The sequence below is a fragment of the Mustela erminea genome, chromosome 9 (assembly GCF_009829155.1).
Source record: "Mustela erminea isolate mMusErm1 chromosome 9, mMusErm1.Pri, whole genome shotgun sequence".
Classification (NCBI taxonomy): Eukaryota; Metazoa; Chordata; class Mammalia; order Carnivora; family Mustelidae; genus Mustela; species Mustela erminea.
The window spans coordinates 83,551,969-83,566,923 of NC_045622.1; the positions used below are offsets into that span (position 1 = coordinate 83,551,969).

A 14,955-nucleotide genomic window follows, 5' to 3' on the forward strand; every position below is an offset into this window, starting at 1 on the left:
GATATTTTGAAATATGTTTTGCATGTGTGCAGTTAATTCTCAAAGTGCACAGAAGAGGTTGTTATAATAGGAGTGCATTTGGAATAATAAATATGTCCAGAAGTATTTTAGTCGTTGTTAACTTCTTAATGACATTTTTGTATTTTTATTTTTTATTTTGTATGGCTCTGTAGAGCAAATCCATTACATTTGTTTTTCATTAAAACATTATTTGGAAGTGAAATGTTTGGCTGCTAATGTGTATACACATAAATATAAGTAATTCAGATTATATTGTTACTCTAAAATATTTGACTCAAATTGTGACAAGCCTAATACAACCATATTGTGACAAGACACAATGATAGCAGGATGTTTTATCAGAATGGTGGAATTATACTATGACATCGCGACTGTTGCCTAAATATAATCAGTGGTTACTGTGAAACAAGTAAATATTGTATTGTCACTACCATGCAGGGCAGTGATATTTCACTACTGCCACTGTGATGTCAATTTAATTTTAAGCATAGATTTATTTATATATTTAATATATATTTATATATATATTTAAGTATATATATATACTTAAATATATATATATATTTAAGTATATTTAAGTATATTTTTGAATATATTATACAGGCAAATTGAAGTTTGATCATTTGAAGATACGCTAATATTTCTATTCCTACTCCCAAATGCTTTATGAATTTGACAATTCCCCACATCAGCATCTTTTATAAACATGATCTAATCATATCAAAAACTTTTGTTCTCACAACTTAAATTTTGCTAGATATTGATATACATTTCCCAAGTTGGCCACATTGAAATTTTCAACTTCCAAGATTTTTCTAACCCAGCTTCTCTACCCTGTCCTTCCAGGACATTTATGTCATCATATGAGGTCACTATATATATATATATATATATAAATAATTCATTTCCCTTCTTCTAGTAATCACCAAGAAGTTTACAGTGGATAAAGGATTCTGGCAAAATTTCTTTCCTTTTTTTTTTTTTTTTTTTTTTTTGTAGGGCAAAAGGTATAGCTCTTACATGTTGTGTGTGTGTGTGTGTGTATATATATATATATATATATATATATATATTTTCCCCCCCCTAGGGCAAAAGGTATAAGCTCAATATGATCTTAGGATCATATTGTCTAACCTGGGGGAATTCTCTCCGAGGCTAATCCTTCAAAAAGGTACTTTAAGGAGTGGTGATATCTCAGGTTTGACTGGTTTAATTAATGTGCTGTTTGGGACTTACTCAATTTTGACAATTAGGTGAATGGAAGATAGGGATTTGGGATAAAGAACAGTATAGGAAGAATACTCTGAAGAAGCTTGAAGATAGCTATCATTTTCAATGCTAATGTTAAAAAGTAAATACTGGTGGGCTTATTTTCTTTGCTCCACTGTATCTTAATTAGAATATGTGATATATGTTGAGTTTGGACTATATATTAAAAATAATCCTTATTTTTATGGTTATGATAGTTTAGTAATGGCTGTATATTTAAGGAAAATGTAGCTTATTTCATTTGTATTGATACATAAACTTGTTTCATGTAACTTAATCTATAGAACCATTCTGTTTATAGCTTTTTCTGTTTTGTTTCCTATATTTTCCCAGCTAATCGTTGTGATAATCAAGAGTTGTCAGGATGTTTCCTACCTCCCAGAGAGAGAAGAAAAAGTAGACTTGTTAATGAAATGAACTGCAGTTTAATTTGAGGCATGGCATTAATTAAGTAGTTCAGGACATTGCTGTGAACAAAGGAAGGGATAGGAACTGTTTGTACTTTGCATTCTCCCTAAAATGACCTATAATTTTATACAAAACTATTCCTTTATAGAAAGGACTGCTATAAATCGCTGTTGTCTTTTCTGACTTTTATTTCCTTTCCCTTTTACTTCCCCTAACTTTGAAAAAGGAGAGGCCCTTATAAAGTAAGGTATCACTCGTTATATCCTAATACATTAATTTGACCTTGCTTACCCAAAATTTATAGCTTAACTAGAGATCTGCTTTGCGAAGTGTAAATGGTGATTGAATTTTCTCCCTTTAATATAATTTTCTGGGGCTCCTGGCTGGCTCAGTTGGTAGAGTATATGACTCTTGATCTCAGGGTACCAATGGAGTTCTGAATGTAAAGATCCATTAAAATGAGCTTTGGTTGAACGTATCATGTCAAGATATCCTGTCATGGCTGGTTGCGGAAGCTTTTTATTTTTTGATGAGTACATGGATACAAACTTATTCAAACTTACTCTAGTTTAAAATACAGTTAGAACCACAGTTCATATATCTTATATATCAAGTGAGATATATCAAAATACTTTATGCAGAAGTATTTTAGGGAAATGTGAGGTCTCATCACCCTGAAATTTCGAAGAACAGAGGAACTTTGCTGTTACATATATGTACGTGTCAAATCATTTTCCCTCATACACAGAATAAAAGCTTGATTTTTTAAAATAATAAGGTGGCTTCATCTTATTCCCCATGACCAACCTCCAAAATGACTAACCTATACTAAAGCCATCCAAATTTAAGTCTAGTAAATTTACATGATAGAGCCCTTTAGAAAAAAAGATAATTGCCTTTTGTAAGAGAAATCCTGATATTATATTCAAATGTCTGATTAAAGTCATTAACATGTCCTCATTTTATGTTGTTTTGAGTAATGTTCACATTTTCCAAACATTAGAAATTGAATGTACATAAGATTTAAAATTTAATTGGGTGGCATTTCCTGAATTATCAGAAACTGGTTTATTTGAATAATTCTTACAGAAAATTACCTTCTTAGTGTACTCTCATTTGTATAATGCTTTGCTTAACTAGTTCATCAATGGGAAGTATTCTAATTCTTACTACTATAATGATCACTATTTATCAAATAATGGTATATCTATAATTATTTGTTCTCATTAGAAAATAATTGCCAGAATGGTAATAGCTCTTACTGAGTACCTTTCTGAGCCAGACACTTCAGCTAGGTATCATTTCATTTAATTGGGAAACTATTTCTGGATCTATTCTTATCATCCCACTGTGAATGACATTCACAAAAAATCTTTAGTTCTGTATCTAACTGTTCCAGTTGTAGCCCTCATACAAATTCTTAATTTGAGGCTATATGAATGTAGTCCCAGGGATGTTTAGACAAGAAATCTAAATCTTTCCTACAAGAAATAGATTAAGGAACGGAAACCAGGTAACTGTTTTTCATAGTACCTTCTCTAGGTTAGACCATGCAGTATCTGTTATATACCTCTATTAGTTTGTCTTAAATATACACAGAATGGTGAGTAGGCATTTAAATGCTTGTTTTGCATGTAAGAGAGAAATAAGGAACTGGAAATATAAAATGCTCAAAGTAATCAAAAAAGTTAAGCGCTCAAAATGGATTAAAAAATTTAGTAGTGGTTTATATGTAGCACAAACTATAAAAGTAGACACTTAGCCTAATCTTAGAGAAAATCTTTTTGCTCAGATCTTAAATGGTTGTTTTCATCCTATATATTTCATTTTATGTGATTCTTTTTTGTTCGAACAAAATTTGAAGTTATCCTGTATAGTCTGGTATGGCTTTAAATGCTATATTGAAAGAACCTATCTAAATGTGAAATTAAAATACATATTTAGTGTGATAACAAATCCACCTAAACATTAAAATATATATAAAGTACTAGTTTATTTTTAAAATCTTCTCTAACAATTTGAAATGTTCTATTTAGAGTCATAAAGTCACCAAATATAGTATTGTATTCTATGTTCATGTATATTACCAAATTTCAAACTCTTTGAACAATAACATTTATGCATATTTGCAAGGCAAAAAGTAAACACTGTCAAAGGAATTTCACATACTAAGTCATTCTATATAATGTTTACCACTACAAAATTTGTTGGAGGAAAAGTTTTTTACTGGTACTCTAAATATTTCTTTCACAGTTTTATGCACCAAAACCAAAGACATTGGTAGGATTGTCTTCAATTATCCAACAATTTTGAGTAGCTTCTTTTTAAATTACTTTAGATCTATTTCATCCTTTGATACTCATATTTCATTCTATTTTAAGTGAATTTGCTAGTATAATTTATAACAAATGGAATACTTTTACAAATGTTGCGCAAAATATTTGTACTCAAATGTCTTTTCATTGTAGTTCTAGTTATCTATAATTTGACTTCAAATTGATTTTTATTAAATCATTATTTGAGTTATATGCTAATGACAGTACCGCTCTAATTCAGATATTCAAAAGAACATTTTCTGCTATTATTAAAAATGTATTCTGGGGGTGCCTGGGTGGCTCAATGGGTTAAAGCCTGTGCCTTCAGCTCAGGTCATGATCCCAGAGACCTGGGATCAAGCCCCACATCGGGCTCTCTGCTCAACAGGGAGCCTGCTTCCCCCTGTCTCTCTGCCTGCCTCTCTGCCTGCTTGTGATCTCTGTCTGTCAAATAAATAAATAAATAAAATCTTTAAGGGTGCCTGGGTGACTCAGTGGGGTAAGCCTCTGCCTTCAGCTCAGGTCATGATCCTAGAGACCTGGGATCAAGCCCCACATCGGGCTCTCTACTCAGCAGGGAGCCTGCTTCCTCCTCTCTCTCTCTGCCTGCCTCTCTGCCTACTTGTGATCTCTCTCTGTCAAATAAATAAATAAAATTCTAAAAAAAAAAAATCTTTAAAAAAATGTATTTTATAATGGTGACTTTTTTGTTTGAAATTATGAAAATATTGTTTATTTTAAATTCTAAATGTATTTGGGAATATGTCCATCTTTGTGTGTATTTTCCTATTGAGAAAAGGAATTACTTTTAATTATCGGGTGTTTTTCCCCAAGGCTTATTAAATTTGAGTGTAAATACTAAAGTGGAATTTCTACTATAATAACCTTTCCTATGTTGTACTTCTGTAGTATTAATTTACTATGAACATTAGGTCTTGGCTATTGAGTTAATTTATTAACAGGTACTAAATGTAACATTATTGGGACACGTAACCACAGTTATGTTGAATGCTGCATGGTCCTATCATAGGAGAAGAGAGGATAGTACAGTATATTATGAAAGTAATTGTAATGTGTAGTGTGTAATTACATATAATATATAATTATTTCATAATAGCACCTTAAGCAAAATATCTCCAAGGTAATTAAAATGTTGTTCTCATCTGCAATTTTAAAGTTAGTGAAGTAGTTGTCCTTGATAAAGCTTAACTTTTTGCTAAAGATAATGTGTATGAAAGGGTAGATTAATTTTTTTCTTGGTTTTATTTTGTTTCCAGGTGGAGGTTTGGCTGTTGGAACAGTTCTTCTAATTGGTTAGTATAGCATATACTGATTAGAGTTTTCTATTGTGCATAATGATTTTATGGGCTTGCCAATTCTGATATTAAATATATAGCTTTCTATAAGAGTTAAGCTAAATTAGAAAAGAAATGCCATAAGTTTTAATTTAAGTGATCCGAACTTGGAATAAATGAAGCAAGTATATCTGCAAATACAGCTCTGGTAATTTAAAAATGTTCACAGTCCATTGTCCTCTGTTTCTTTTAAAAAAGGTTAAAATTAATGCCAATTGTTTATTTGGGGGGGTGGGGGACATCTCTGTATGTAAGTGAGGTTATTATAGTGATTAATTTGAGAAGTACCAATAAGTCCATTGTATATATATCATGCATTTTTATTACTATTTTTTCTTATTGAAAGGAAAGTAACTGATAAAGCATATTCTTGTTCACCTTTAAGTGCCAATAGTTCTTATTTAATTATACATACATAATCCTATTTGCCTTATGTTTAGATTATAGAATATGGAATTAAAATACACTTTGGCAGTTATGTAGTCAAAGTTCCCAACTAGCCATAAATCACTTTTCGATCATTGTTGACAGTATCAAACAATTTGGATACAGATTATATAATTTAAAGGGCTCACTACTTCACAAAACTATGAATTATTATTGAAATTATTAGAAAATTCTTTTTTTTAAATATGTATTGAGAGAGAGAGCAAGTACAAGCAGGAGGAGCTGCAGAGGGAGAGGGAGAACAGACTCCCCGCTGAGCGGGGAGCCCAATGTGGGGCTCAGTCCCAGCACCCCGGGATCACAGCCTGAGCCAAAGGCAGACACTTAACCAATTGAGCTACCCAGGGGCCCCAAGAAGCTCTCTATATTAATGTTTAATCTATATAATTTAACAGATTTGTTGTTTCTAATTTTGTTCTCTGATTTAACTTGCATACTTTTTCACATGACACTCTTAAAATGTTTGAAAATATTTTATTACCTCAAATCTTCTTTAAATGAAATAGACACAGCTTAAACTCTTTTTAATGTGTTGTGACTTTCATGTTCCTTACTCTCCTGGTTGTTCTTTTGTCATACCTATCAAACTGATGTCTCTTCAGCTGTGCTCACAACTGAATACAGTATTCCAAATTTACTATGCTTGTACTTAGACTACAAATTGTGATAATCTAGATGGAATTATTATTTCTAGGCACCAATAAAGTTACTCTGTATTCATTGACTTCTCTTAAGGTAGCAATGAAATGTATTACTCTGCCCCAGGAATGCAAAATGGTGGTGTTTTAAATTTAGTATATACCTAAGCATTTGTCTGATAAGTAAAGCTCTATCTGGAATACTCAAAAGAGATGTGTAGTACATCTTATTCCCCATCTCTGCTGTATAATTAAAGAGTAATAATAATAGCGAGAGCTGTCCTTTTCTTACGATGGGTCAGTATTGTGCTGTATATTTTTTTAAGATTTTATTTATTATTTGTTTGAGAGAGAGAGAGCACAAACAAGCAGAGGGAGAGGGAGAAACAGGCTTCCTCCTGGGCAGGGAGCATATCATAGGGCTCTATCCCAGGACCCTGAGATCATGACCCGAGCCAAAGGCAAATGCTTAACCAACTGAGCCACCCAGGTGCCCTATGCTAAGTGTTTTATACGTGGTTTTTCCCTTAACATAACAACCTTATAAGATGTTACATGTACTCTGTATTAACCCCATCTTAAACTTAAAGAAATAAGGCTCAGAGGGTGAAGTGATTTTCCCATTATCACACAGCAAGTGAAAGAACTAGGATTTGAATTCTGGTATGACTGAAAGGCTGTGGTTTTTTTTTTTTTGTAACTTCTCTAATAGCCATAAACAGTAAAATAGGAGTTTTATGCCTTGTTAATTTTTTTAAAGATTTTATTTATTGGAGAGGTAGAGCATGAGATGGGAGAAGGTAAGAGGGAAAAGCAGACTCTCCAAGGAGCAAGGAGCCTGATGCAGGACTCCATCCAGGATACTGGGATCATGATCTGAGCTGAAGGCAGTCACTTAACCAACTGAGCTACCCAGGCGCCCAGTTTTATACCTATTTAGAATAAAGTTTTAAGTAGTGAATTAAGCCTACATTGTGGGGGTCTTTTCTTTTAATAATTTCCAAATTTCTAAACTTGAAAGAGCCCTCATTTAATTAATTCACAATAAGGATAAAAGTTGTAGCAATGCCAAAAAATTCTTTTTTTTAAGAGTACAAACTGGTGGTTGCCAGAGGAGAGGACAGTGGCAGGGGGCTGACGGGGTTGAAATGGATGAAGGGGAGTAGGAGGTACAGGCTTCCAGTTATGGAGTGCATTCATCACAGGGATGAAAGGTAGAGCAGAGGGATTGTAGTCAATGATACTAGTAGGGTTATATGATGACAGATTGTAGCTACACATGCAGTAAACGTAGCATAATGGTGTAGAAGTATTGAATCAATATGTTATACACCTGAAACTAATGTAACATTGTGTGTCAGCTGTACTTCAACAAAAAATATGAGACTGACGCGCTACCTACTGCGCTAATGAGGCACCTCTTCAACAAAAAATAAATAATAAAAATAGACTTTTTAAAAAAGAAAAATGTTCTTATTTTACATAATCAGCATTTCTTCAATCTAGGCGGAAAGTTTTGTCTCCATAATAGTAAAACAATATACAAAGGCTATTAATTAAGATTTTTCAGGTGTGCAATATTTGCTAAAGATTGATTTGTATAGTTGTAGCTTATTGCTACCTAAAATATATTAATTTTTACAAATAATGCCATTGAGTCATGTTGGTTCTGTGTTCAGTCATCATATTTTAACCCAGCCATTAATTTCCATTCAGCTCTTGGTTGCAAAATCCCTGCCAAGTTTTTACCATTTACTTCAATCACTACAGCATAATTTTCTGGACACTTACCTAGGGCTTAGGGCCCAAGTATCTGAATAATAGACAACATTTAATAAAAAATTAAGTAAAATATGTTCTATAAAATATCTGTGCCCTCATCAGTCTTTAAAGTACTATTTAAGAACCTGAGGTACAGAATTCTTCTTTTTTTTTTTTTTTGACAGAGAGCGAGATCACAAGTAGGCAGAGAGGCAGGCAGAGAGAGAGGGAGAAGCAGGCTCCCCGCTGAGCAGAGAGCCCGACACAGGGCTCCATCCCAGGACCCTGAGACCCTGACCTGAGCCGAAGACAATGGTTCAAACTACTGTGCCACCCAGGCACCCACAGAATTATTCTTAACAGTAGACGTAAGAGGAAGAAATACTCTGTAATTGAGAAATTCTAGAAATGGTGATGTCAGTCTCATTTTTAAAAACTTACCTTTTACTAAATAAGGAATGAATGAAGGATTTCATTCATATATTTGTCATAGACAAATATTTTCGTTTTTAATGTCAATAAATAAATACATAAAATAGAAAAGGATATGTACAGAATATTAGGTTGTCCTTTCAGTTGCTCCGTCCCCGTACCCAGAGACAATAATGTTCTGGTATCCTCCCCAAATATTTCTGCTGAAATAAGAAACATGGGGGCACTCTGCTTTTTCCACTTAATACATCTTAGAGATCAGTCCATGTGCAATCATATGTTTATTCTAACAACTCTAAAAGATTCTCTTATATGGATGTGCCATAATTTATTTAAATAGTTCTCAATTGATAAATTTAAGTTCCATTCTTCCATTGCTAACAATGCTGTTGTACATAATCTTGTATATAAGCTTTGCAAACTGGGCGCCTGGGTGGCTCAGTGGGTTAAGCCGCTGCCTTCGGCTCAGGTCATGATCTCAGGGTCCTGGGATCGAGTCCTGCATCGGGCTCTCTGCTCAGCAGGGAGCCTGCTTCCTCCTCTCTCTCTGCCTGCCTCTCTGCCTACTTGTGTTCTCTGTCAAATAAATAAATAAAATCTTTAAAAAAAAAATTAAGCTTTGCAAACATGTGTAAATATCTGTAGAATAAATTCCAAGGTACAGACTTGCTTAGTTGAGGCATGTTAAATTGTATTGGATATTATTAGGTTGTTCTCCCAAGAGGGATATGCCATCTTTTACTTCAGACAGTTAGCAGTTATAAGAATACACCAGTGAGTTTACCTTCACCCTTAACAACACTGTGTATTAACGAGCATTTAAATCTTTACCAGTCTGAACAAATGAAAAGTGAAGAATGGCATTTCCTCACTTGAGCCTGGGACTTTGTGCTTTGATGACTAAAAATCTGGAGAGTTACTATAATAGTTTCTAAAATGTGCAACTAAATTTTAATTCTTTTCTTGAGGGGAAGTATCTGTGAATGATTGATAATTCATTCAGAAAATGTTTGTTGGGGTTACAAATATCAATCAGGTGCTCTCTTTCCTTAAGGAACTTTGCACCTATGGAGGAGACATAGGTAAAGCAAATAATTACAATATAATAAGTTAAATACCATAATAGTTGTGTCTGTTATTACACTTTAACATGTGTTGTAGCCAGAACAAGGGGTGGCTGTTGATTTTTATATATTGCTCTTATAACCTGCAACTCTTGAATAGTTTATAGATTCACTTGAATATAATGAGTAGGCAGCCACCTTTGGCAAATATTGACAATGTTATTTTATGACTGGCATCTTGCAGTCGGGTGCTTCCATAACAAATAGGAAAAATAGGAGTGTGGCTTTGGAACCAGGTAGTGGACAAAAGCTGGAAGGATTTTAAGGAGCATATTAGTTAGAGGAAGCCCAAATTGCCATGAACAGATGGTTAGTGGAAATCTGTACTCTGATGACACTGCTAGTGAGAGTGAAAAGAAACTGAGATGCATGTTACCGAAAGCTGGAGGATAGGGCATCCTTGTTAAACAGTGGCAGAAAGCGTAGCGATATTGTTATCTGCAGTTGTATGGGAAGAAAACACATGCCTGATGAACTTGATGGTCTAGCAAAGGAGTTTTTTTTTTTTTATAGTGTGTAATAAGGAAAAGCTCAGACAAGAATAACTAAAACATAGTAACAGATTTTTTTAAAAGTCTATCTTTGATGAAATATCAATTCACTGACATATTATTTACTAGGTATTCAATAACTGTTAAAGTAATGATTGAATAAAAGAATATGACAGGTATAAGGCAAACACCTTGCCTTTATAGTCTGGTTTTTCTGTAAAGCTAATAGTTTGAATCTTCTCAGTATTATTTATGTCCTTCTATCAACTTCTAAGTGTTAAAGATTTTTGAAAATATGTAAAACTGTGGTAAATTTAGTTTCATCTATTAGCTTTTCTTTAGAAAACCTTCAAGCAACGGGCACTTGGGTGGCTCAGTCAGTTAAGCATCTGACCCTAGGTTTCTGCTCCGGTCATGATCTCAGTATCATGGGAAAGAACCCCACGTTGGGTTCCGTGCTCAGCACAGAGTCTGCTTGAGATTCTCTCCCTCTCCTTCTGGCCCTCCCCGTACTTCTATTCTCTCTCTCTCTCTCTAAAATAAATTATCTCCCCGGGGCCCCTGAGCAGCTCGGTCTGAGCCAACTCTAGATTTCAACTAAGGGCATGCTCTCAGGGTACTGGGATCAAGCCCCATATCAGGCTCCAGCTTAGTGGGGAGTCTTCTTGGGATTCTGTCTCTTCCTCTCTCTCTGCCCCTTCTTTTGCTCAGGTGTGTTCAACTTGTATAATAGATGAAGTTTGCCTTAAAAAATGGTTCAACAGTTCCAAATATAAACCAGTTATGGAGACTTAAGGTCAGTGGATAGGAGCTTAGGGCATAACTATATTGCTCATCACTCAAAGATTTTTTTTATTCCCAAAATTAAAGCATGAAGATGGTTTGCTGTAATAGTTTTCACTATAGATTGTCAGTTTTTGACCATGTCTCTTGAAATAGATTACTCATTTACCAAGGTGATTGTGTGCATAAGTGTGTTCATGCACATAAGTCTGGGCTTACAGAACAGTGTATTTACAATTTCAGTAGCAATGGAACTATGAAATCTAGACATAGTGAACACTGCCAGAAATCCAGGGTAGGTGCATTTTAGACCTTCCAAATACAGCTGGAAAAATGAATATGAATTTGTAACAGGCCATTCTCAATTGAATAACCAAGGGACCCCTACAATTATTTAGAAAATCAAAGACTTCCTGAAACATGTTTCATTCTTTGGTATTGAACTAGGTTTTGAGATGTTTTTATTTAAATTGCTTGCTGACAGTTTGGCACAAAGATAAATTTAGGACATCTTAAAAGTATCAAAAGTGAAGGAATGGCATAAATAGAATTTATACATCTTTTAAAATAAAGGATCTTGGGGCACCTGAGTGGCTCAGTGGGTTGGGTGTCTGCCTTCGGCTTAGATCATGATCTTAGGATCCTGGGATCGAGCCCTGTGTTGGGCTCCCTGCTCAGCAGGCAGCCTGCTTCCCGCCCCTCTCCCCTCATCTGCCTTTCTGCCTACTTGTGATCTCTATCAAATAAATAAATAAAATTCTTTTTTTTTTTTAAGATTTTATTTATTTAGTTGACAGAGAGAGATCACAAGTAGGCAGAGAGGCAGGCAGAGAGAGAGAGAGAGGAGGAAGCAGGCTCCCTGCTGAGCAGAGAGCCCGATGCGGGACTCGATCCCAGGACCCTGAGATCATGACCTGAGCCGAAGGCAGTGGCCTAACCCACTGAGCCACCCAGGCGCCCTAAATAAATACAATTCTTAAAATAGAGGATCTTAATCTGTTTACGGCGATATTGAACATCAAAAGGTTTAATAGAAGTTGTCAGTCATTAAAGTATAAGTTATGTGACACTTATGAGTGCATTATTTTTAAATTAATCTCTTAGTTCAGAAGTAGGAAATAAATGATATACTATTAGACAATTACAACTAGCTATGAGATTAACTTTGTATTAGTTTCTTATTACTGTGTAACAGTATTAACACAGACTTAGTTTAAAAACAAAACACATGGGTGCCTGGGTGGCTCAGTGGGTTAAGCCGCTGCCTTCGGCTCAGGTCATGATCTCAGGGTCCTGGGATCGAGTCCCGCATCGGGTTCTCTGCTCCGCGGGGAGCCTGCTTCCTCCTCTCTCTCTCTCTCTGCCTGCCTCTCTGCCTACTTGTGATCTCTCTGTGTCAAATGAATAAATAAAATCTTTAAAAAAAAAAAAAACACATTTATTATCCCATGATTCCTGTGGATTGGGAGTCCAAGCACAGATTATCAGGTCCTCTGCAAGTCATCTGAAGACTTGGCCGGGGAAGGATCTGCTTTCAAGCTCACATGTTTGTTGGCAGCATTCAGTTCCTTGCTGCCTGTCAGTCAAGGGCAGCTCCCAACATGGCATCTTATTTCTTCTAAACCAGTGAAGAAGAACATGTCTCAGCAAGACAGACATTACAGTCTTATGCAACAGAAGCGGTGACATCCCGTTACCTTTGCTATATTCTTCTGGTTAGAAACAAGTCACAGCTTCCAGACACACTCAAAAAGAGGAGATTTTACAAAGGCTTGAATACCAGGAAATAGGAATCATGGGGTTCACCTTAGAATCTGCTACTCTTTTCACAATTTTAATTTGTTATTATTTCATGTAATAGCAAAAACTAAGCACTCTCACTCAATATATCTCTCACAGGATATTATAATATTTTCTCATTGGTTGCCTTCAACTTTTCTGAAATCACAGTTATACATTTTCTTCTACACCATGTAATAAATTCTAAGCATTTTCCTTATTATGCATGAGTTGGCAAACTATAGCCTGTGGTCCACTGACCTATCTATAGATAAATTTTTTAGAACACAGCCATGCTTAATTATTTGTATATTGTCTATGGTTGCTTCTGTGATACAGGTGCAGAGTTGAATACTTTCAACAGAGACTGCATGTACAGTTCACAAGTCTGAAAAACTTATTTTCTGACTCTTTAAGAAAAAGCTTACAAATGGCTGTTTTGTATTCTGTATTTTTCTTAACTTATTTTATGGCAGTAAAGCTTGTTGAAAGATTGAAACAGGATAGTCCATGCAGTTCTTTCGTAAAACCACCTGACCTTTTGTCCTGAAGCATCTAAGCACGTACAGTGTGTTTAGCATTGCTAGGCAATATAAATCTTGGGTTTTACCCGTTCTGAACTTAAACTGGATGTTTTTTGCACATTCATTGGAATAAATATTCCAATATTCATTGGAATAAATATGAACAGTACATACATACAGATGTTTTTGCAGATGTAAGAAGAGGTATAGAAAAGGCTTAAATTGAATCAAACTCTGGGTATAAATTGAAGGGAAATGAAGAGAGGAAAGTACTCCCATGGAAAATTTTATTAACAAATGCACAAAAGTGGGTATCAACACAGTATGCTTATGTAGTAAAGAAGTGGGAGCTCTTTTAAAATATAGATTATTTAGAATTAGTCAGAGGGAAAGTTTGGCTTTCTTCCCCAGGGTCTCTTCCCTCAACTACCTACTTGTACAATTCAAATTGTAAAACTTCAGAACCTTAGACCAGCTTCTCAAATTGTGGTGTGCAGAGATGAGGCTGTTTACTTTTCATCCACCAGAGGACTCCTGGGATTTTTGTTTGTTTAACTTTATGGCCAGCTAAATCCATCATGCTTTACCTCTTTGTTATCTTTGGTCATTGTCCAAGAATTAAGCTATTCTAATGATCATCTCTGTTACTTTTATCTCTGTAATACCCTTTTTACTCTGTAGATTCAATTTCCTACTCTTCTTATCCCTTCTAAATCTTCCCAATTTGCTTTGTATAATACCTATTTCATGTGAAACAAACTCTAATGTCTTAAATATTATCATTAAATATTTTATAGAAATATATAACACTTATTGAGGATTTACTGTGTGCTGGGTATCACGCTAAGCTCTTGACATGTATTTTATCATTTAGTTTCACAGCAATCAGAGGAATGTCTATATTTTACAGGAGATTAGAATTTTGGGAGAAGCCAAGTAACTTGCCCAAAGTCACACACTTTGTAGCTAAGATTTACAAGCAGCTTTTTCTGACATTAAGTCATCATTTTACACTAAAACGTGGTAATTTACTTTAAAGTGTTTTTTTTTTCTTTTTCCAAAGTGAGATTTATACCTTTGGCTTTTCTACCTTTTATGTCATCTCACTGCTGCCATATATTGTCTTCTTAGTTATTTCTGTGATCTATTGGAGACCTTCAACCTCAACCTCAAGTAAGCTTTGATCATTTGCCGCTGAACTTTTGTATCTGTCATCACCTCCTTTTCATTCTCAATAACTTCAGTGGCCTTTTAAAGCCTTCTTGTCCAAACATCCAACATTACTGCTTTGTCCAAACATCCAACATTACTGCTTTGTCCCTCATTTTCTCAGATAACTTGCAGTATTTCACATGGGAACAGTAGTCTCTTCAGATGAGAACTCACCCAAATTCCCCGTCAAACTTCAGTACTTACCTATCGCCCTCGCCCCGCAAGGACGACAAGACGCCCTGGTTCGGATGCATCTTCTCTCTCTTCTCTCTTTATTTCCGCAAGTCTACACACTTATATACGCTTACATGACCAATCAGCGAGCAGGGTACAGGAGCGAGCGAATCAGGCTGTGCACCCAAACGAACAACTACGCTAGCAACCAATGCTGTTTAC

At 35.0% G+C, this 14,955-nt stretch overlaps 1 protein-coding gene across 2 annotated transcripts in view; it reads left to right on the top strand.

The window, feature by feature from the left end:
- Window positions 1–14,955, top strand: part of ELP4 (elongator acetyltransferase complex subunit 4) — a 247,008-nt gene that overhangs the window by 2,246 nt on the left and 229,807 nt on the right. For both annotated transcript variants that reach the window (XM_032359364.1, XM_032359365.1), the window contains exon 2: window positions 5,291–5,326. In XM_032359364.1, coding sequence (XP_032215255.1) covers window positions 5,291–5,326 — 36 coding nt within the window. The remainder of the gene's footprint in view (window positions 1–5,290; window positions 5,327–14,955) is intronic.